The following is a 20,735-nucleotide window of genomic DNA, read 5'->3' as shown; positions in this document are numbered from 1 at the left end:
ACTAAAGTCAAATGAGAATTCCCCAGTTCTGCTTAGGGAAGTGTACCAACTGAGGCAAATACTTCCCGACAGAGCTCAGCCCCTTCTACGCCAAGGCCTGTGTGAGGAGACACTCCGTGGGCAAGGACGTTCAAAAGGTATGGACATAGCACCCAGAAGGAGTCCTCCATACAAACTAGACAAGTGCACCTTCCCTGTTCTAACCACTGCCAGGGCTCCACTGACCCACCGGGAACAGGATGAGATTTTTTTTGTTAAACGAAGGCACACACACACAGTAACAAAGAGAGAGCCCTAAACGTTCTACCCACCTGAGTTGGAGCCACCGAGCCATCAGCTGCCGGCTCCCCGCGACCCTAACTTACATGACTTCCCCGATCCTCCCTGCTCCCCTGCTGGAAAACGTGGGGAGCCTGCCCTTGCCACCAGACCTGCCTTCAAAGCCTGCTCTTGTAACCACCGCGCTGGCCTGCCGGACTGCTCCAGACACCTGAAACAGCGCGCCTTGCTCGGGAGCTCACTGCGGCTCCGCGGGCGGCTGGTTAATCTTTGGGGGTGCCTTCTTCCATCAAAACCACGGCGGCTGACCCCGAACTCCCAGGCCCACGAGGAACGGCGTCTCCACTAAGCGGGACACTCGCACCAGCCCAGCAGTTGGGTCTGGAACAGGAGCACCCCCTTCGTGATGAGACGGATAAATGTCGCACGTGCTGTCCCCGCACAGAACAGAACGCCGCACTCGACCGTGGAAGCCACTCCGGGTGACCCTGTTGTCCCCCAACCAAAGGCAGCTTCCAGAACAGGAACATCAGCTGTTTCCAGAGCTGAGGTGCAAAACTGGGGTCGACATATGGAATTTTAATGGACTAACTGGACAAACTTTTCCCGTTGTCCCGAGAGGGTCATGAGGCCTATGTATCTAAGCACCTTAAGTGAGAAATTCCAGTTATGATGCTGCAGAGAGTTTTACCACACTTCTGAAACAGAGGTTTAGGGTACTCAGAGCCGCCTTAGAAGAGGCTGGGCCACGGTACAGTCGGGGTGTGTGGGGGCACGGCCTTCTAACAGCGGCCTGCCTTGACCCAATGCATTCAAAGTCCAAACCTTTTAACACTCCGTAGCCAGACAAGACACAACCAAAAGTCGCAGAGGCCTGCTGCGCTACAACTGGCAAACCTTACCTCAACAGGAGACCCCAAGATCTGCTCCACTGCCCGTCAGGGTAATCCTACAAGCCCAAGTGACCACAGGGAAGGCGGAGGTGGCCTCCGGAGGTCGCGCCGCAACGCCGTCCGGCGCCAGCCCTCCCTGGCCTGATTTCAGGCGGAGAGCCGCGCCGCACTCCACAGAGCATGCGCGAGCGAGCCTCCCGGCTCTCCTACTGGGAGGCTGCTCGACCTCCCGGCCAAACACGTGCCGGACCCACCACGTTCACTCCCACCGCGGCCATCCTCTACTCGTCTTCCTTGCAGGAGGTCAAACGGCCTTGCCTGCCCCAGGCCGAGCCAAGTCTAATCTACCTTTAATTCGGTCGTGTGTGTGTGTGTGTGTGTGTGTGTGTGCGCGCGTGTGTGTGTGTTTACATAAAGATCACAGAAGTGGGATGAACTAAGACTGCCTTGGGTGGAGGGGGTGCGTAGGGAAGGCTTCCCAGAGAGAGGGCGTGGGGGCGGGGTTTAGAAGAAAAACGGATGATTGACTGCCAAGGGGGGGAAGGCGGGAAGAGCATTCTAGGCAGAGGGAACAGCACGTGCAAAGTCGTGAAAAAGTCCTGAAAGGTCACAGCAGACTTGCAGGGATAAGAGGCTGGGGAAGCTGGCTGCGGTGGGAAGGGAAAGATCTTTGTTCGCCTCGCTGCAGTGACAGACCTTGATCCTGGGGACAAAAGGAAACCAAAGTGTCTGATTTTTGGTCAAGGCCCCCTGGTCAAGCTCGTGTCTTCACGGAGTCTGATCTTAATCAGTGCAAGTTTCTCCTTCCTCAACCTTCCTATGCCACACAATCCGGTGTTACCACTTACCGCTCTTCCGGTACCTCCGTCTGTGTTTCCGCTGACCAGAGAAGACCTGGGGGCAGGAGCCTTTTATTGATTGATTGATTGATCTATTGATTGACTTTAATTTCTGTATCCTAATAGTGCCCAGCAAGTGAATGCTCAATAAATTCCCAGGACTGGCTGATTCAGATTTTTTCAGGGGATAAATTAAGCAGACAAGTTTCCAGAAATAAGAGTAACCAAAGCTCCAAAGCAAAGTCACCATAGCCCTTACGACTGGCTACAAGTGGCAGAATCCAGGACCACAAAAGTTAACTTCAAAAGCAACTACACTGGAGTCTACCCTCCATGAACTTGGACCCTTCTCCCTTTCTGCCCGGCTCCGCTCCACCACCGAGCTGAGGGGCACTCCGACTCCCCCTGAGGATGCTGGGCCAGAAGGACAGGTACTCGCTCATCCCTGGTTCTGAACACACCCCGCTGACTGGGAGAGCCGTGGACAATCAATGCATTTAGCAAGTGCATCTGGCCCTGAAGTGAGAGAGCGAGTCTGTTCCTGTGTGTCAATGCCAAGTTGCAGGAGGTTACCATAGCAACTCCAGCAGGGTGCTGCAGTGGGCAGCTTTGCACGGAGGTGCAGGAAACCCATTCTTTAACATGTGGGCTTTTGCTGTGCCCACTGGATCCTAGCGGGCCCATCATCGCTTCAGGCCCTCGCTCTGGGACTCTGCAAAACAAGGAAGTGGGATGCGAACACGCGCTAGTCTAATCTTCCCTCTCTCATGTCCCACTCATGTCCCTCTTCAGCGCGGCACACACTGCGTGTGGCTCCCAGAACAGGCTCTTTGGGAACACATAATTCCCCAAACTCGTTCTCATGGACTGTGATGAACAGACTGTACTTCCGTATCAGCAGGGCTTCGACACGGCATTTTCATCCGCTGAATAACCAGCATGTCTACAATGTCGCCATCCCCAGTTCTTATTATGTTATTAGTATGTTTTTAACGCAAAAAATAAATCATGCCATCAAGGGTGTAGGTTGGGCTTAATGGAACCATAAACCAACTTTTCAAAGGCCAGGCAATTTCGGAAATTGCTTTTCCTTTTCTGTGGGGGTGGGACGTGGGAGTCTACTCACCCACTTCCTAATGGTTTCGGTGTGAAGGTCCCTCTTGTGCATGAGGAGAGGTTGGGTACCATTCTGCTTTCGGCTCTGACCTGCCTATGGCCCTCAGAAAGCCAGGTTCCTGCGAAGTGAGCTCCAGGTTGTAGGACATTAAGTAGAGCTAGAACAGGCTCCTAGACACCTGCAGTATTTTTTTCTCAAGTCTAGAGTCTTACTTGTGGTTATCTCTGAATTCCCTCCTGGGCAAAATAAGAATGATTTACAGCATCACTAAAGAAATGGATTGCAAGGTGGGCGTACCCAGCAGGGTGAGAGCTACACCAGCACAGGAAACAGTGAGGGAAACAGGGGTTAACGAGGTCACCCGAACCTGTGGGGATTTGCAAGGGGCTGGGGCGGCCCACAACACCTTTGCAGCTTGGTGGTGAAATAGAAGGGGCGGTTAGAAGAGAGGTCATGTCTCCAGTACCTGAAGGAGTTTGGTGGCCTAAGAACATTAAAACCCGGGTACCAAGAGAGCTATGTAAACAGACAGACACACAAAGGGGAGAAGGAAGAGCCTCTTGCCGGGGTTGGCCAGGTGTGCAGGAATGCCTGGGCCTACCTCCGGTGTCCTCGAGAACAAAGAGGATGCCCTCACTAACGGAGTCCTCCTGGTGAGTTCTTTACCCAGGGCATCGTGAAGTGACAGGAGATGTGGGGGTGGCCGAATGAGGGGCCGTTATGCATGTAGGACTGGCCAGGAGGGACACCAGGGGTACAGGAAACTTGGGTGTTCTGAGGGAAGGCCAGAGAGAGTGTCAGTCACCTGGGGACAGATGAGGAGCTCTCAGTAAGTGAAGACAGAGGTCCGGCCAGTGCTGTGTGTCCTGCACACGCGTGGCAAGGTGACAAGGGGCTACCTGTTTCCTCCTCCCGCAAGAAACGCCGTGGGCGGCAGTGGGCATTCAGGGCTGTGCAGCGGAGAACTGAGCATGTGGCCAGGGAGTAGGGAGAAGGGCTTATGGGAGCTGAGCCGGTGGCGGAGCAGAAGTGCTGTCCACGCGCTCCTGAATGAAAGCGGGGAGGTCAGGGCTGGGGAAGATTTCAGAGAGGCTCTGGCGACCTGCTCCTTTGAGTCAGGGCAGCTGAAGGAGGCTGAGGGCCCAGCACCCAGGTAGGATGTGGGGAGAAGTCAGGTGCACGGAGGCGCTAGCCTGCAAGTGGGTGTGGAGAACGGCCTGGAATGGGGCGGATCCACCGAGGTAGGAGTGGGGGAGGGGAGGTCGCCGGCCAGTGGGTGTGTAGAGCGAGCCGAGGTGGAGGGGTGGGGGGGTGAGGGCGCCGGCCAGCCCCTCGGGCCGCCTCGACCTCCCCCGGGACTCACCCAGCACGAAGTAGGGCAGCTCCGTGTTCTCCAGGTCGTCCACCACGACCATTTCGCCCGGGAAGTCGTTGCGCACCGAGAAGAGGAGCTTGGGCTCGGAGGCCGAGGGGCTGTGCATGATGCTGAGGTCGTTCTCGCGCAGGAAGGGCAGCGCCGACACCGTGATGCTCTTGAGCTTGCACTCCAGCTCCTTGGAGGGATCCCCGTCGCCGGCGGCCGTGGCCAGCACCGCCGCCGGCCCCCAGCAGCAGGCGAGCAGGGCGCAGAGCCCGGCCAAAGCCATCTTGAGCCCCGGCGCCTTCCTCCCAGCGCCGCGAAGGTGGGGGAGGAAGCGAGCAGGGAGGGAGCGAGCGGGCGCGCGCGGGGGGCGGGGGCGACTGGGGAGGGGACGTGCGGCGGGAGAGCCCTCGTCCCCGGAACGAGATGCCGCTCGCAGTGCGCCGGGCTCGAGCGCAGATGCTCGGCCAGCTCGCCCGCGTTCTTTGTTTCTCCTAGCTGCTCATCTGGGGAAGGGAAAAGGGAGGGGGTTAGAAGAGGGGGAAATGGGAAGGAAGGACCAGGAGAGGAAAGAGGAAGGGAGCCAGGGATTCTAGGGAATCAGGTCAGCCCCCGGCAGGTTGCCCGAGCCCTAGCCTTTCTCCCCTTCACGTCCTTCGGGAGGAGCTCACTCTTAGCTGTCAACCACCTGCAGGGCATTTTATAAATTCGGTCTTTGCTATGCAAAATCGTCCCTCTGTCCTCACTAGTATCCTGCTGGCTCCGGAAGGGCACACCCAGGCACACACCCTAACAGGCCCCGCTCAGAGGGCGAGGGGCGGGAGGGGGGGGGGGGGGGGGGGGGGTCTCTCCAGATGCAAATCCATCCCCAGTTATTTTGTGGATGTAGCTGGTCACATTCTTGTCTTGTTAACCACTCGCTGGGTTTGTATATCGGATAAGCCGCTGCGGGGATAAATGCACTGTGTATTCTTTACCCAGCACTAACTTTGCAGAAATAGTTAAAGAAAATACTAGTTATATTATATAGATATAGGTAGATCGAGAGGTAGACATGAACAGCGAAGAACCAAGCCAACCTACTGCACACAGTGAAGCAGGCGACCAGAACTTTCATTTGCAACTTCTCTCCGTTTCATTTCTATTATAAATGTTATCTGCCGTAACCAATACGCAGATGGCTTGGGGGATGCTATGACTGATAGAAAGAGGAGCACCTGCCCAGAAAAATGTTGAGCCTTAAACTTTAGAGAATCCAGTAACCGCAGTGGGGCTGGAAGGAAATGAGACAAACGAAAGTTTCTAAGCACGCTTTCCAAATGGAAGAGGAATAAGACAATGTCCTTGGGTGTGGGCCAAGTCCACCTTAGCCCAGTTGCAAGTAGAACGAAAGATGCCTATAGGTTTGGTTCCCATTGGTGCTGGGCAGTGTTGCCTTGAAATGCTAACAGTGTGAATAAATCGTGGTGGAAAATGACCTCTGTGTGTGCTGGAATCTGACCTTTAGCTGAACTGGCTCTCACACGATAACCAACAACTTTTTTTTGAAAAGCATGCCTCTCCAGCATCATGGACTCAATGCTGACTTAAATATGAGGTGCTGGAAGAGTGTTACAGGTAATTCCTCCTCTCTACCAGTGCAATGCACCACGCTCTTCAAAGAGGACCCCATTTTAGAAGTAACTTCATTCACAGTCTGCCTGTGGTCAATTTATTGGCATAGGCGAGTGCAGGTTCTTAAAAAAAAACCTTTGCCACATATGTTCACGAAGTTACTCTAGTTGATGGATGGGAATAGAAAAAAAATGAGTCATATTTACAAAAAAAAAAAAACCCTCTATTGCAAGTCTGGATCTAATGTGCCTGAGAATCAACCTGGAGGTGTGTTAGTTACCATGGAGCGGGGCGAACAGCTGCAAAACAGATTTATGAGCTACTGACCTTTCTGAAACTCATCCTCACCTTCACTGCTCCCCTAGGAGGCAGTGAGGTAGAGAAAGACTCCATGATACTGTTGTTCCTGCCCTCGCTAGCATAATAAGCAGTATTAAACCCAGCTATACAGGGTGCACCCTTGAAAAATCAGGGTGAATGCCAGGAACAACACACTTATTCCTACGGCATGAGATATGGCGAGAAACTACCAGATCACTGACTAATCCAGTGACAGATGAAGAAATCGAGACCAGTGAAAACAGGTGCTTTACCCAAGCCCCATCTGCTAACAAGGAGTGAAGACCACGAGATTGTTTATGCTCAGTGTTCTTTCCGCCGCACGGCGCTGGTACATCTGGGAGCACCCTTGGTGATCATTGGACTCCATGGGTCAGAGTAACTCATTCACTAAACATATGCATACCTGCCACAGGCTGGACGTTAGGCTAAGCAAGGACAGATACTAGAAGAAAAATACTCCCTTGCTTCTGAGTAGCACATAATCAATGACCTTGAAATCTTCCTAATTTTCTGAAGTGTCTTGAGTCATTTCAGAGAACCCAAGTGAACCATGTGGGGTTGATTTTCTGATAAGTCAACATCTAGCATTCTGTGCCTGTCTATGTAGTCATTTTTACATGCTTTCTCATTGACACAAGAAAAACAACACATGGATAAAATGGCCACTTTAAACTGTATATGTAATTGGAAATATTTGGAAGTTGGTGTCAAAGCCTTTATAGATTTCTTTCTTTATGAAATAGTAGAGCAAGAAAACTGTACAAATAGAAGATAGTATTTTGCCTGAGCACTGGATTCCTGTGAACTTGGATACGATGTCACGTGGCATCCCCTTAAGGAATTCAACACCTAGAGATGGAAGAGAAGTTGACGTTCACAGAAACCAGCCCAACTGTACTGTGTCATGTTGTACGTTTCCATGGGACTGGAGGAAATTTCTATGCATTTCAGCCTTTACCTTCATGTACAGCCAATGCAATGTAGTGCAGCCACAGAACTGGGGTCAAGTCTCAATGCCGTAATTTGCCTGTTTGGGGGTGAGCCTGGACCATTCCTATCTTCAGTGTTCTCCTGCATGAAATGGGGTCGGCAGTCATTGCCCACCCCATAGGCTTGAGATAATACAAGTGCAAGTGTTTATATTCACTGAGACACTGTCACGTATCAGTTTCTGTTATCCCCCACCGGACTCTCTCCTGAGATCCAGCTCCCCGCATTCGAGTACCAGTGGCCTTGCTCCTTGACTCTTAATAGCTTCCAAATGCTTCCCCTGCTGGTAACCTATTCCTCACACAGCTAGCGGGCTGATCTTCAGGAAATCTTGCTTTCTTATGCCATTCTAAAGGTCCCCCCCCCCCATGGGAATAAGTTCAAGCATGGCTTAGAAATGTAAAAACTCTTCCAAATCTCATGCTTATTTATTCTCTTAGATTTATTGCTTACTACACTATCCTTCCCTCCCCGCCCCCACCCCACAACACACATAACACAACCCAGCCAGATTAAAGCCCATTTTTCAATTTTACTCTTCCCGTGCATTCTGTCCCCCTGGAACACACCACTTGGGGTTCTCCAGCTTGTCCCATCCCTGCACGCCACATCCAGCTTCATCGGAGCAATGAGACCTTCCATCATTTCCTTTTCTCGGAGCTCCTCTCACGGGGGACTTACACACACACACACACACACACACACGCCTTAGGAGGCCAAGGGCTATTTTTTGACACAATGTATTACAGTCGATATTCCCATTAGCAGAACAGAAACAATAAAACATGCTTTTTAGAATAGTTGTGAGACGGAAATGAGATTACGTGTAGAGGAGCTGACATATTTTAGGCATTTAGTTGGTGCTCAGTGTGATAGCTTTTGCTATTATCTGCTTATTCAATTACTGCAGAAAGAATGTAGGTTTCAGAATCTTCTGCGTGAGATTTTTTTTTCCCCATGTAGTAGCCAGAAGCAAGTTAAGTGATTTCCACTCTTAGCAGAATACCCAGGATAAGTGATTGCATGTCTACCAAAAGGCATGCACAAGAACATTCAGGCCAGGTTTACTCGTAAGAGACAAAAAAAATGGAAGCAATCCAAATATGCCTCAACTGGAGAATAAATGTCATAGAGTCGTGTAACAAAATACTACACAGCAATACAAAATAAACACTCAATTACATGGGTGAATCTCACAAACTGATAAATGAAAGAAGCCAGAAATGAGAGAGTCTAGTCTAAGACTATATTTATGGAATTCAAGAACAGATAACATTAATCTTTGAAGATGAAAATCACAATACTGGTTATCACTGGGGAGAGAGGTTTTGGCAGAGAAGGGTGAGACACACTTCTTGGAGTGCCAGAAATTATATAGAGAGTGTTCACACTGACACATATATAGGCAAAAAGTCATCAAACTGCACACTTGTAGAATTTTTTAATGTATATTAAATCAGATTTTTTTACAGGGCTTAGGAATCCATAGGAGAATAAAGTACAGGCAAGTTTTTTTTTTCCCCAGTTGTTTTCTTGTCTCTCAACTTCACCCCATTTCCTTTTCCCTTAAACACCTTGGGAAATTTAACTTTCCATTGAAATTGGTAACAATTTGCTCAACTACCTCTTCCCTTTACTCACTCCCTTCTCCAACTTTATGAGAGTCTCAACACTCAATGTCTTATCACCTGGGACAAGCTCAGGGAGCCTCTGTCACTAAGGAGCACAGGAGTAAATAGCAGGTGGACAGCAACAGATTTAGGCTGCCACTGGCTGAGTTGGGTATTTATCCAATAGGAGAGCTGGAGATCCTCTGGGACCACCACTCTGAAACATTCTGTAGCTTAGGCAAACAAATGCCTACAGGATGGAGAAGGAGGGTCAAACCTGTGTAAGATGCCGAGGAGGGAACACAGGTGAAAGTGATGGGTGGGTGGGACCAAGGGTGTGTATACGAGGACTATTTCTAGTTTTCCTCCATTCATTCAGAACACCGGGCTCCTTGATGCTTTTTAGCTAATCCTGATTAATATTACTTTGATGTTTATTAAACCTCTGCATTCTTTCATTTTTCCAACCAAACGATCTTTTGATGTTGCTCTTCACTTAAGGAACTAAATCAAACACTTCTCTCCCTTTCTGACTGTGAATTCTTTCTATAGTTCTCCTACCACATGACCCTCTGTGAAACCCCCCAAATTCCTTCGCCAGCTCCAACCCCAAGCTCTTGCCAAAAATGTAATGTAGTATGTGAGTTAGCTGGACATTATTCAGTTTTGCATCCTCGTGCGGACATAAAGGATATATTTTACACCCTTTGATTCAAAGTTAACATTTTCCCCCCTCTCCCTCTCCCCACCCCCACCCCGCCATTCACAGGCTCGGCTACGGCACCTGCTTCACGGGAACAAGGCTGGTCCTGTTCTGAGTCTCTGGTCTCCCTTTAAAAACCAAATGGAGATGCACGGTCCCTCTTCCTGCCACTCACTGAAGTGGAAGGGGACACGCAGAAGGAAAACAGCACAGGCAGAACAATTCCCTCTTTCGGAGGCTGGGCCTTTCCCTGCTCCGTTTCTCGCCAGGAGTTCTTCTTGCCTCTGTCTCTACCCTCCTGGTCTGGGGACAGAATGTTTCTTGATTTAGCTGTTCTAAGTCTCGAAATCTGTTTCTCTCTCTACTCTTCTGAGTGTCTCCTATCTTTCCTCTCTCTCTCTCTCTCTCTCTCTCTCACACACACACACACACACACACTCTCTCTCTCACACACACACACACACACACTCTCTCTCTCTCTCTCTCTTTCTCTCTCTCTCTCTCTCTCTCACACACACACACACACACACACACACACAGAGTGACATAAGTATTTCTCACTTGGGGGCTCTTTTCTAATTAAGCAATTCAGGACCCAGCAGCTAGAGTACACAAAAAGAATGGAACAAAACCTCAAATTAGAAGGAGAATGACTCAGATGAGTCCCTATATCTGGGAGTTCTAGTTAAGCAAACAAAACGGGCTGGGGCAAATGATTATTGTAACTCAGGAAGATGAGAAAAAAAAAATGTCACTAGCTCCCCAGCTTCTTCCTTTTCCTCAGCCTCTTACACTCTCCCACTCCCAGCCCAGACTGCACCCAAGCCCTCCATACCCACACCGAAGTCCCTGCTGCAAGGCGGGAGGGTTAACGGAGCCGGTTCCCCGCCTGCCCGCCGACCGAAGGAGACGGCGGGGAGGCTCCGAGCCCGCCCCCTGCCAAGCCGCCAGCCAATGGGCGCCCGTGGGGACTGTGGCGCTGTGTCCCATTGGCTGCCACGCTACGTGCATAAGAAAGGGAGAGAGAGGCAGGCCCGGCAGCATTGTTATCTTAAGACACTCCTCTGGTGTCTGAGTCTGCAGGTGACACCGCTTAGGTGCGGAGCGCGGAGTCCGAGCGGGGACGCGCCGCTGCAGCCGGGGCTGGAATCCGCCCGCCTCGGAAGCTGCTGGCGGCGGCTGGGGAAGCGCCTCCACTGCGCCGGAGCATCCCGTTCGCCCGGGACCGGGGATGGGCACCTGCCGTGCGGAGCGAGTGCGGGGACAGGTCGGCGGGCAGCCGAGCGAGCGCTGAAGCCGGAGGAACGGGCTTTGCCCATGTGCGAGGCAGTGATTTCGGGAGAGAGAGAGGGCGGGTGAATCCCTTCAGAGTTGCAAGGAAGACGAGATCTTGGGTTCCTCTTCGGTGGAGGGACAGGGGACTCCCCTGGTCGGGCGTTGCACTTTCCTTCCCTCTCCGCCCCGCGTGCACCCGGACCCAGCGCCGAAGCCCCGCTTCCAGCCTGCTCTGGGTGCCTGGGATCCCGGCTGCTCAGCGGGAAGGCAGCCGGCTAGAGGTCTAGCAGCGGCAGCGGTGGCAGAGCGGGGAGCAAGAGAATTTGGAAAAAGACTTCCCTTCTCTCTCACAAGCGGAAGGGGAGGCATTCGCGTTTCCCCAAATGAGAAAGAGTCACAAGAAATCATGAAGTAGAAACTTTGGAAAGCTGCCACTGGAGATGTTGCACAAAAACCTGGAATCTTTTAGGAGTCTCCTCCCAGTCTGCGGAGGTTTGGGGAGCAGCTGATACAGCCAGGAGGGCTCTTGCAAGGATCCAAGGTAACAGTGCAGGGTCTGGGTGGTTTCCCCTCTGTCCCCTGTTCGTTGTCCTTTTGGTGCGTCCCTTGGCATGGTGGTCATTTGCCCTCTCATAACCCTGTTATCTGGCAGTTGCGGGCAGAAGGAAGGATCCCGTCTCATAGTTTGTTTGGTGGGGCTGAGCGGTGCACTTGGGGGTGTCGCTCTAGAGATGGCCCTGTTCCTGCTTCATGGTGTCGCATGGCTGTCACAGGGCTTGGGCACGCTGCCTGACCTATATTGCTTTTGCCTGGTTTAAGTCCTCAAAGTTGGTGCAACTCCCATTAGCTCCGGAAAATCCAGTCGGGCTGCATAATCCCAGAAAATGACAAGGACTCCTGCCTGCCGGGCAGAGACCGTAGGCGGTTCATGATGTTTGATAAGGACCCCGAAGAGCTGAGGTCATGCTATGTGGTACGGAGACGAACATAGATGCTCACATGTTCATACAGCTTCATGGCATGCCTGCAGAGGCCCGTCTCTTTCTCCCAGGCACATGCAGCTAGGAAAAAAAAATCTCTGAAGAGTGAGCCCCATAGGCGGCAAATCGTCTCCCCAGGGTGGTGACAGGAGCCCACTGATTGAGTTGGGGCTGGCTGCACGCTGGAAGGAGGGGCGTGCTGACATTATCCAGCCATCTCCGTGTTGGTCTGGATGCACCGTCTGGCGCGCCTGTGGTTGTGTGTGTGTGTGTGCCTGTGCTCACAGCTGTATGCAGGAAGCGGGCTGCCGACGGAACCATGCATGCACAGCTCTCCGCCTGGGCCCTGACGCTGGACTGCTCCTTCCTCCTAGGAGCCTGAACTTGGGAGCTGCTGTTCCAGCCCAGAGTTTTCTCCTCACCAAGCAGTCCCTCTGCCTGGGACATATTTATCCGGGGTAGATAGACCTAAGCCAAATAAATGTTAACTAATAATCAAGCCAATGCACTGTAAACGTGATTGAACAGATCCCTCCAGGAAGAACTGTGTGTGTGCTCTTCCCAGCCCAGGGAGCCGGTGCCCTGAGCAGAAAGAAATGTATCGTGAGAAGGAGAGCAATGAAAACAGCCTGCTTATAGCTGGGTCATCTGGGCCTCACCCAGCAGGGACAGTGATTTGTCAGCATAGACCATCAGGAGGTGAAAAGGCACACTGTCAGTCAAGTAGCTCTGTCCTTCTGCAGACACGGGCATGTGGAAGGGACCCTCTGACCATGCTCTCTCCCTCGAATGCATGCAACGCCAGTGTTAACCCAGCAGCTCAAGTATTTTACAGAATCCCCTGGGGGGCAGTCTGATGACATCAGGAGACAGCAGAGGGATGCTGGAGTTGGTGCCTGTTCCCTTTCGACTTCACACAGTTGTGGGGATGCTATTTGTTTAAGGCAGGCCTCCTGGAGTTCCCTCTCAGCCAGAAAAGTTGCTTTGCAGCCTTGGGGGCATGACCGAGCAAGGCTCCCACTTGATCCTGGAACCTTACCGACGTCGCTGCCGCTGCCTACTTTGGCGAACGCTGCCCGATGCCCGCTTGGCCTCTGGAGGAGGGATAGGACTGGGGCCGGTGCAGAGCGTGGGTACCGTGAGGCGTTTGAGGAAAAGGGAGCACACGTCAGGCCGTGCGCTTCCCTGCTGGAGGGCAGCTGCCCCCACGGGGCGTGACAGGTGGGCTGCAGCCACGGGGAAGACAGAAGCATCCCTGGCTCTGGCTTCTCCCTCCTCAGCCAAAACGGGGCCAGCTTTGGCTCCCAGAACGGGGTGGTGTGTGCTGCAGTGTGGGCACCAGAGGAGGCGAGGAGGGCAGGGCCGGGGAGGGAGGAGCGAACCTGCGCTGGTAGCCCTGGGCCAGTCTCAAGGCTGGGGAGCAGCTGCGCCTCTCTGGCCCTTAAAGACCATCCTCTGGGTGCGCCTCCCTGGCCTCCTAACAGATTGTTTACCGAGCAAGGCCAGAGGGCGAAGAACGTCCCTGCGTCATCAGCTCCTTCTGATCCCCTCTCCCCAGGCACAGGCTGGCCGCTGGGGAGCGTTGCGTTAAAGAGATCCCCTCCTCCCTGACGAGCTCCACAATCCTCCCCGCTCACAAACAAGAAGTAATCTGGAGGGATGGAGACATCTGCGTGGGCACTTTCTGCTGACTGGGATGCTTAGTGTTGAGGTTTCCTGCTTAGTGGTTTGTTTTCCCCACTGTGCAGTGTATTTTTGGCAATTCAACTCTTTCTCTTAAATAAGACCTTGTCTACATTTTATAACGACACCCTTTTCCAAAGGGCTGCGAGCATTGTAGGGAGCTCACCTAATTAATCCTCACATGGCTTATTGTCTCATTAATCTTTGATTACCCTAAGAAGTAGAGCTAGAATGATTCTAGCCTCCTTCTTGGAAAAGCAAGGGCAGAGGAGCCTGGGGGTGGTGACCCAACTGCTTTTACTCAGGGCCACAGGGCAATGAAGGGAACCTGGGTGGGGGTGGGGGGGTGAGGGGGGGCCACAGTTCTGCTCACTGCTAAAGCAACCCCAGGCTCCAGGACTCCTCCCAAGGACTAGCTTGATCTCGCCACTGGGATGTGATTGGGCTTCTCTGTGCTCTGCAAGAACAGGAGGTTGCAGGGACAGACGGCTTCTCCTCTGGCACTGGCCTCGGGGCCCTGAGGGGCACACCTTGCCTTTGCCCTCAGTGCTCTTACAGTCTGGCGAGGAAAACAGGCTTCCATCTGGGAGAAGGCAAATGGCAATCTACATTCTCAGCAGCCACTCAATAGCAGAGATTCGTGAGGCTGACCTAATTAATCTGCAATTGATTTGTCCCGATAATGAGAGCTATCTATCAGTCGTGCAAGGAGGGATCGTTTGTATTGCGCCATGATGGAGGGGCGGTGGTGGTGGAGGGGGATTTGTCGGAAAAGGGAGAAAAAGGGCAAGGGCGCCAGCTGGCAGAGGTGCTGAGGGCAGCGCAAGTTGAAAGGGCTGGACCACGTGACGGGGGCGGGGTGGGTCACCCTCTGCCACTTCTCCACTCCTCGAAAGACCCTACCCTTGGGTTGATTATTGGAAGCATGCATTGGCCTAGAGGAAGCTGCTCCCCGGAGCAGACAGAGGCCTGAAATGTGGGCCATCTCACTAGGCATTGAAAATGACCTCGCCTTCCACCCACTCTCCATGAGCCTAAGCCATACACTGTGGGAAAAACAGAGCTCAAGGTCAGAGAGCTTATCAACACCTTATCAAAAAAAAACTGGATGAAGACCTGGAGTACATGCAAACAAATTTCAAGAGAACAAGAGAAGAATCTTCTCATATTTTAGAGGCGGACTCTCCTAAGAGAGAACCTTGCTTTTCTTCCATTTCCTGTCTCCCCACCCAAAAGTCCCTGTTGGGGTTTACTTAGAGCGGGCAAAATGCCAAAGCCCTCAGGCATTTCACACTGAGCAGGAGATTTTCAATCTTAAGATTCTCAAGCACGCCCATGTACATAACCTCTTGCCTCCCTCCTCTTTTCCTTTTAATAAAACATATGCTGTAGCAGTCACAAAGGAGGAGGCCACAAAAAGCAGAGGGGGTGGGGTGCGGGACCGCCTGCAGCTGCACCACGGGTACCGTGACTGCTCCACTGAGCAGCAGAGGGGAGAGGCAGGCTGCCAGCCCGGGCAGCCCAAGGAAGGGCCAAGAGCTGCCGACCATCGGGGCATGGCTGTGACCGGTCAGCCGTACTCATTTGCTCCATCGGTGGGCCCAGTCTCCTGCAGGAAAGGTCAAGGGAAAGCAAAGGTCCTGGGAGAGAGCTAGTGGGGCAGCCACCTTATTCGTCGGTCTTCATGGGGTTCGAGACACCTGTTCACCCAGCATGTCCCTGGTTGCTGCGTGGCCCCATTCCAACATGGAGGAAGTCCCTATCAGGCACTGAAAGCGGAACGGCTCGCCTAAAGTCACATCCTGTTTGCTCTCAGATCAAGAGGAAAATCCCCAAGAATCCAGCCTGTTTGATTGCTTAGTCCCAGGAGTTCGCCCCAGGGACAAGTCCTGAGGGACATGTACTTGTTCTTGAAAAACCCTCCCCTAGGCCTTGCTTTCCTCTTAAATGACCATGCAGCTGGAGGGTGGGGCCTCCACCTTTTTTCATTATTATTTGGGAGTCTCCAGGGCCCCATGTGGGGGCTGAGACAGAGAGATCCAGTGCCCTGGATGTGTTAGTGACTGTGGCTAAAGCCTCTTACCCTAGGAGTGAAGAGGCTGTCAGCTCAGTTATGCTGCGGACTAGGGGCTGCGGAGGGCAGGTCTCATCTAACCAATTAGGGTGCAGCTGGATCTCTCCTGAAACTGTCGCTCTGCCACGCGGATGGGAGTCAAGTTGAGTAACGTGAAGACAGCGTGGAATCTGTAACAGCCAGTTCCATCATTCCTTCTACTGAAGCTCCCATGAGTTGCAACTATTTGGGGAGTGGCTTGAGCAACGGGCGTGCGCAGCCCGACACCCCACAAGACCGACCTCTAGTGGCACTGTGCTGCCGAGACACTGGCTGCCAGCCCCACGTGGAGCTTGGGCACTTGAAAGTGTGCTGTCCGTGCAAAATACACAATGAATTTTGAAGACATCATTTTTTTAAAAAAAAGAATATAGCCCTGACTGGTGTGGCTCAGTGAACCGAATGCTGGACTGTGAACCAAAGGGTCGCAGGCTCGATTCCCAGTCAGGGCACATGCCTGGGTTGCAGGCCAGGTCCCCATTAGGGCACATGTGAGAGGCAACCACACATTGATGTTTCTCTCCCTCTTTCTCCTTCCCTTCCCCCTCTCTAAAAATAATAAAGAAATAAAATCTTTAAAAAATAAATAGAAATAAAAAAAGAAAATATCAGTAATTTAAAAATATTGTTTCCATGTTAAAATGGTTGGATTACATAAAAGACACCAAGATCCATTTCCTCCATCTCCTTTCACTCTTTAACGGGGTCCTGGGAAAGTGAAATCAGGCATGCGGCTCCCATTACATGTCATTTGGACAGTGCTGGTCAGGGCCCTGCTGAGACGAGAGTCAGTCAGGGGGAGCCTGAGACGTGGGAAGAGAAAGCGCAGAGGGAGCGATGACACCTGAAGTCCAAGGCCAAGGAGGCCACAGGTAGCTTACACTGGCTCGTGCCTGAGAGACCTCGTCCACTCACTGGGCCCACCCAAAGCATTCGAGGAGCGTCGCGGCTGTCATTTCACACGTGAACAACCGGTGGGTTGGCGGACCTGGTCCCTTCATCCTAATATGTTTGAGTTTCTGCCCGACAGCGGAGATAACCAAATAAATTATCTTTAGGGTTTCACTCCAAAGTGTGACGACACAATAGTTGGGATCAGCTGGGTGTGTTTGATTTTCTAATCCCCTTCTTCCTCCTCACCTCTGCCACATTATCCTCTTTCCTTCTGAGAGCTCTCCTTCCAACCAGACACACAGACAGAGTGTGTGTGCGCGGCGCGGGGCGGGGCGGGGGTGGGTGGGCTAGGAAGGCAGGGTTGGCCAAAGACAGACATGCTGTCTGTGTTCGAGACTCTTCTGTGGGCCAATCAGCCAGAGGAATGGGGAGAAGACATCCTGATTGAATTGTATTTAATAATTACAGACTTGACCGTTGCAATGCACTCATTATTATTACCCGTTGCAGTAAGGTTTGGCCATAACCTGCACTTCTCATCTTTGCCGGCATTCCACAGTTTACAAAACATTTTCCGCGCTTTCTCGCAGCTGGGTCTCACAACCCCCGGGTGGAATGCTTAATATCGCCACTCGAAGTTTTCTGAGCTCTGTCCCCAGACATCTCAGTAACTTCACCTTCTAATCCTTCTCTCTGTGTGCACCTCATTCAGCCTTGCTCAACCAAACCGGTCTACTCATTGTTCTTCAATGCTAACTATGTGGAGTAGGAATCATCACCTCTCTGAGCCTGTGTTTCATCATCTATATAATAAAAAATGATAATGTCTTATCTTCCCAAGTGTTGTTTTCAATGTTACAAGAGATAAAATACACACAGGGGCCAGCACAGTTCCAGGCACATGGTAGATACTCCGAAAATGCCAACATCCTTTCTTTGCCAAGGTCTTGACTTTGGTGTCGCCAAGATTAAAATGGCCAAAGGTGGACTCATTATGCACAGCGTAAACCGATTCTCTCCTCCAAGTTCCCGACCAAACCCCCAGAAGCACAGTGCAGAAATATGGGTGGTCCTGGGCCCCACTTTCTCTCACGTGGCGCCTCACAGGCAATTGATCCCCGGGACCTGACAAGGTTCACCTTCCAAGGGTCCCTCAAAGCCCCCCCCCACTCTTTTGTCGGCCATTCCTCCTTCTCACCTGGACTCGCCCAGCACCTGGTCTCCCTGTTTCTCCCCTGGAAGGCCAGCCAGCCCAGCCTCCTCCTTGCAGCGAGGGTGATCTTGGGAAATGGGACTGTGCTTCCCCCTTATCCTAGCTCTCCAAGGACTCCCGCTGCTGTGAGAATGAAACCCCAATTCCTTAGCGCGGCAAACAGGAGATTCTTCACGAGCTGGCCGCACCGCCTCTGCTCGCATCTCCTCACTCCCCGCCTCCCTTCTGCAACCTGAAGCAGCGGGCACCTCCCTGGACGCTCCAGGGCTGCGGGCGGCCGTGCTGCGCTGTTTACCTGCAGAACCTCCCCTTGCCCCGCTCCCTGTTCCCCGAGGGCTACTGAGCTTCAAGATTATAAAGATTATCTCCTCTCCGAAGGCTTCCCTGGGACCCTGGGAGAGAATTAATCGCCTTCCCCCATGCACTCCCACGCATCTGACGGAAACCCTGTTCTGCCCGGTGCCCACCACACTGTAGCAATTGCTGCATGTGGCTACCTCGGGCACTCAGAGGCACGCTGGGGTCTGGACTGTAGGACACAGTTCTCAGGAAATAAGGGTTTAGCATATGATTGTAAGTACGTGCCAGGGACGTTCCTTGGGCACTAGGGTTCAACAGCGAACGGCAGACAAAAATCATGCCATTGAGTCGCTCAACTGTAGAGGGAAGGTGTGCTGATAATCACAAGAATGATTATTGTTAACATTACTGATTATAGCACACACTCAAATAGTACTTCTGTGACGGGCTCTGTACTGAAAGGTTGTATGTACCTTAACTCGTTGACTTCTCCAAATGATGTGGTCATTCCCATTGTAATGAATCCTATACTGCCATCTTATAGATGATGAGGTGGGGGTCCAGACAGGTGGAAGAATTAGGGCAAGGCCACGGAGCTAAGATGTGTATAGATGGCATTCTAACGCAGCTTAGCTGTTGAGTCCATACTGCCTATTACTATGGTATCCAGAGAAATGAACATGGGAACAAAGAAATGAATGAGAGAATTTAAGATGGTTAAACTAGAGTAGTACTGCAGGAGAGAGTGACCAAGGTGGCGATCGGGAAAGGCTCCTTCCAGGAGGGAACTTTCACACCGAGGCCTGACCTGTCCACTGGGGAAGGAGAAGTCATCCCAGGCTGGGGGAGAGTCCGGGGTTCTGACGAAGAGGAACCGTGTACTTGGTGTAACCATGGCTCTCGCTGCATGACCTCTGCCCCTGACCATGGGAGGGACCAGACTTGACCCCAGGTGACCCTGGGCAGCAGCAAACTGTCTGGGTGTTCCCAGACCTCTCCCCCCACCAGTCCATTTGTCCTTCCAGTCCTTTGGGGCTAGGACATATCTTACGAGTCACCTGGTTTGCTCTCCACGGAGGTAGATGGTGCAGACAGACACACACACATCACCTGCGTCCCTGCTCTGGTGAACCACGACTCTTTACCCTGTCCTGGGAAGGACACGTCACTGAGAACCTTAAGAAAAGGACAGGCACAGGCACAGCAAAAAGGCTGGAGACAACTCAGAGACATGAGCAAAAGAGGAACAAAAAATTATTTCTTAACAAGATGGGAAATGAATTGGACTGTAGGGAAAACAGGAATTTGTTCAGGAGGGACGCACAGAAGGGGGCGCTCCTGAGGTGCTGGCTGTTCTGGGTTTGACCAGGTGCTAGTTCGTGCTATAACTTTCCATATCTATCTACATAAATGTACACATATGCACACATATATGCACATATACACACATACCACACCACATGTATATGCACAATACGTATTATCTTCTCTATGAATATTTCTCATAGTGAGATTAAAAAAGAAGCCATTTGCCTGGCTGGCGTAACTCAGTGGATTGAGCGCGGGCTGCGAACCAAAGTGTCGCAGGTTCGATTCCCAGCCAGGGTACATGCCTGGGTTGCAGGCCATGGCCCCCAGCAGCCACACATTGATGTTTCTCTCTCTCTCTCTCTCTCTCTCTCCCTCCCTTCCCTCTCTAAAAATAAATAAATAAAATCTTTTTTTTAAAAAAGAAGCCATTTGAATAGCAGGTAAAACAGATAGGGTAGCTTCACACGCATCTGATCTCCATCCAAAGCCTACTCTAGGATAAAAATCGTTCGTTTTTACTTAGACTATCTCTATCCAGTTTTTATCACAGCCTTATGAAGTAGGTGTCACCCCTGTGGACAGACTGACGTTACGGACGACAAAGCGGAGAGCAGCTGACGTTCAGACTCTGCCCGAAAGCGCCGAGAGTCGGCGACGTGCGGGCAAAGGCCTCCGACTTCCGGGTCTGGGCCCGACGCACGTGGGCTTCAGTCTAGTCCGGTCACGTCCTGTGTGACCTTAGGTACCTTACACAACCTCTCTGAACTTCCGTATCCCCTCTAGTGAGACGGAAAGCAATCCCTTATCTTGTCCGAGCACCATGAAGTTTAGAAAAGAAAGATTTAGAAACTTCGGCAAAGTCAACCTGCCACACGATGGGCACTCAGTAAGTGGCAGCGGGTGATTTGTGTCCCCAAGTATGAAAGTGACTTCCACGGAGAGCAAGGGCGGGGTTTAGCTGTGCTCGGAGTCAGGGAGTGGCTCTGTACCTGCCGGCGATGCCGGTGAATCAGGGCATTCCCGGCCATAGCCGCCATATGCCAGGCACCACGTGAAGTGCTTCCAGCCACTGTCTCATTTAATCATCGAACGGCCCTCTGAGGAGGGCTGTGAGCGTCTGTGGATAGACGAGGAAATTAAAGTTCGGGGAGATTAGGTAACTGACCTGAGGTCACGGGACGGGGGAAGAGGCGGAGCTCAGAGGTGAACCCAGGTTTGT

The 20,735-nt window shown here is 52.1% G+C and overlaps 2 protein-coding genes and 1 long non-coding RNA gene across 4 annotated transcripts in view; 2 read left to right on the top strand and 1 right to left on the bottom strand.

The window, feature by feature from the left end:
- The window catches only part of ASTN1 (astrotactin 1), a 272,757-nt gene extending 267,950 nt beyond the window's left edge, over positions 1–4,807 (bottom strand). For both annotated transcript variants that reach the window (XM_028530660.2, XM_028530661.2), the window contains exon 1: positions 4,492–4,807. In XM_028530660.2, the coding sequence (XP_028386461.1) occupies positions 4,492–4,774 (283 nt within the window). In that variant the 5' untranslated portion in view covers positions 4,775–4,807. The remainder of the gene's footprint in view (positions 1–4,491) is intronic.
- On the top strand, positions 4,695–9,562 carry LOC118498245. The gene is made up of 2 exons (XR_004900771.1): positions 4,695–4,810; positions 6,659–9,562. It is a non-coding gene; the product is annotated as an uncharacterized LOC118498245 (long non-coding RNA).
- A 978-nt stretch (positions 9,563–10,540) lies between these two features.
- Positions 10,541–20,735, top strand: part of BRINP2 (BMP/retinoic acid inducible neural specific 2) — a 93,463-nt gene continuing 83,268 nt past the window's right edge. The window contains exon 1 of the mRNA XM_028530808.2: positions 10,541–11,563. The gene's annotated coding sequence lies outside the window, so the exon portion shown is untranslated. The remainder of the gene's footprint in view (positions 11,564–20,735) is intronic.

This window comes from Phyllostomus discolor, chromosome 14 (genome assembly GCF_004126475.2).
Source record: "Phyllostomus discolor isolate MPI-MPIP mPhyDis1 chromosome 14, mPhyDis1.pri.v3, whole genome shotgun sequence".
Lineage (NCBI taxonomy): Eukaryota > Metazoa > Chordata > Mammalia > Chiroptera > Phyllostomidae > Phyllostomus > Phyllostomus discolor.
The sequence above is the reverse complement of the archived record's forward strand: the minus strand, read 5'-3'. Positions and strand labels throughout refer to the sequence as shown.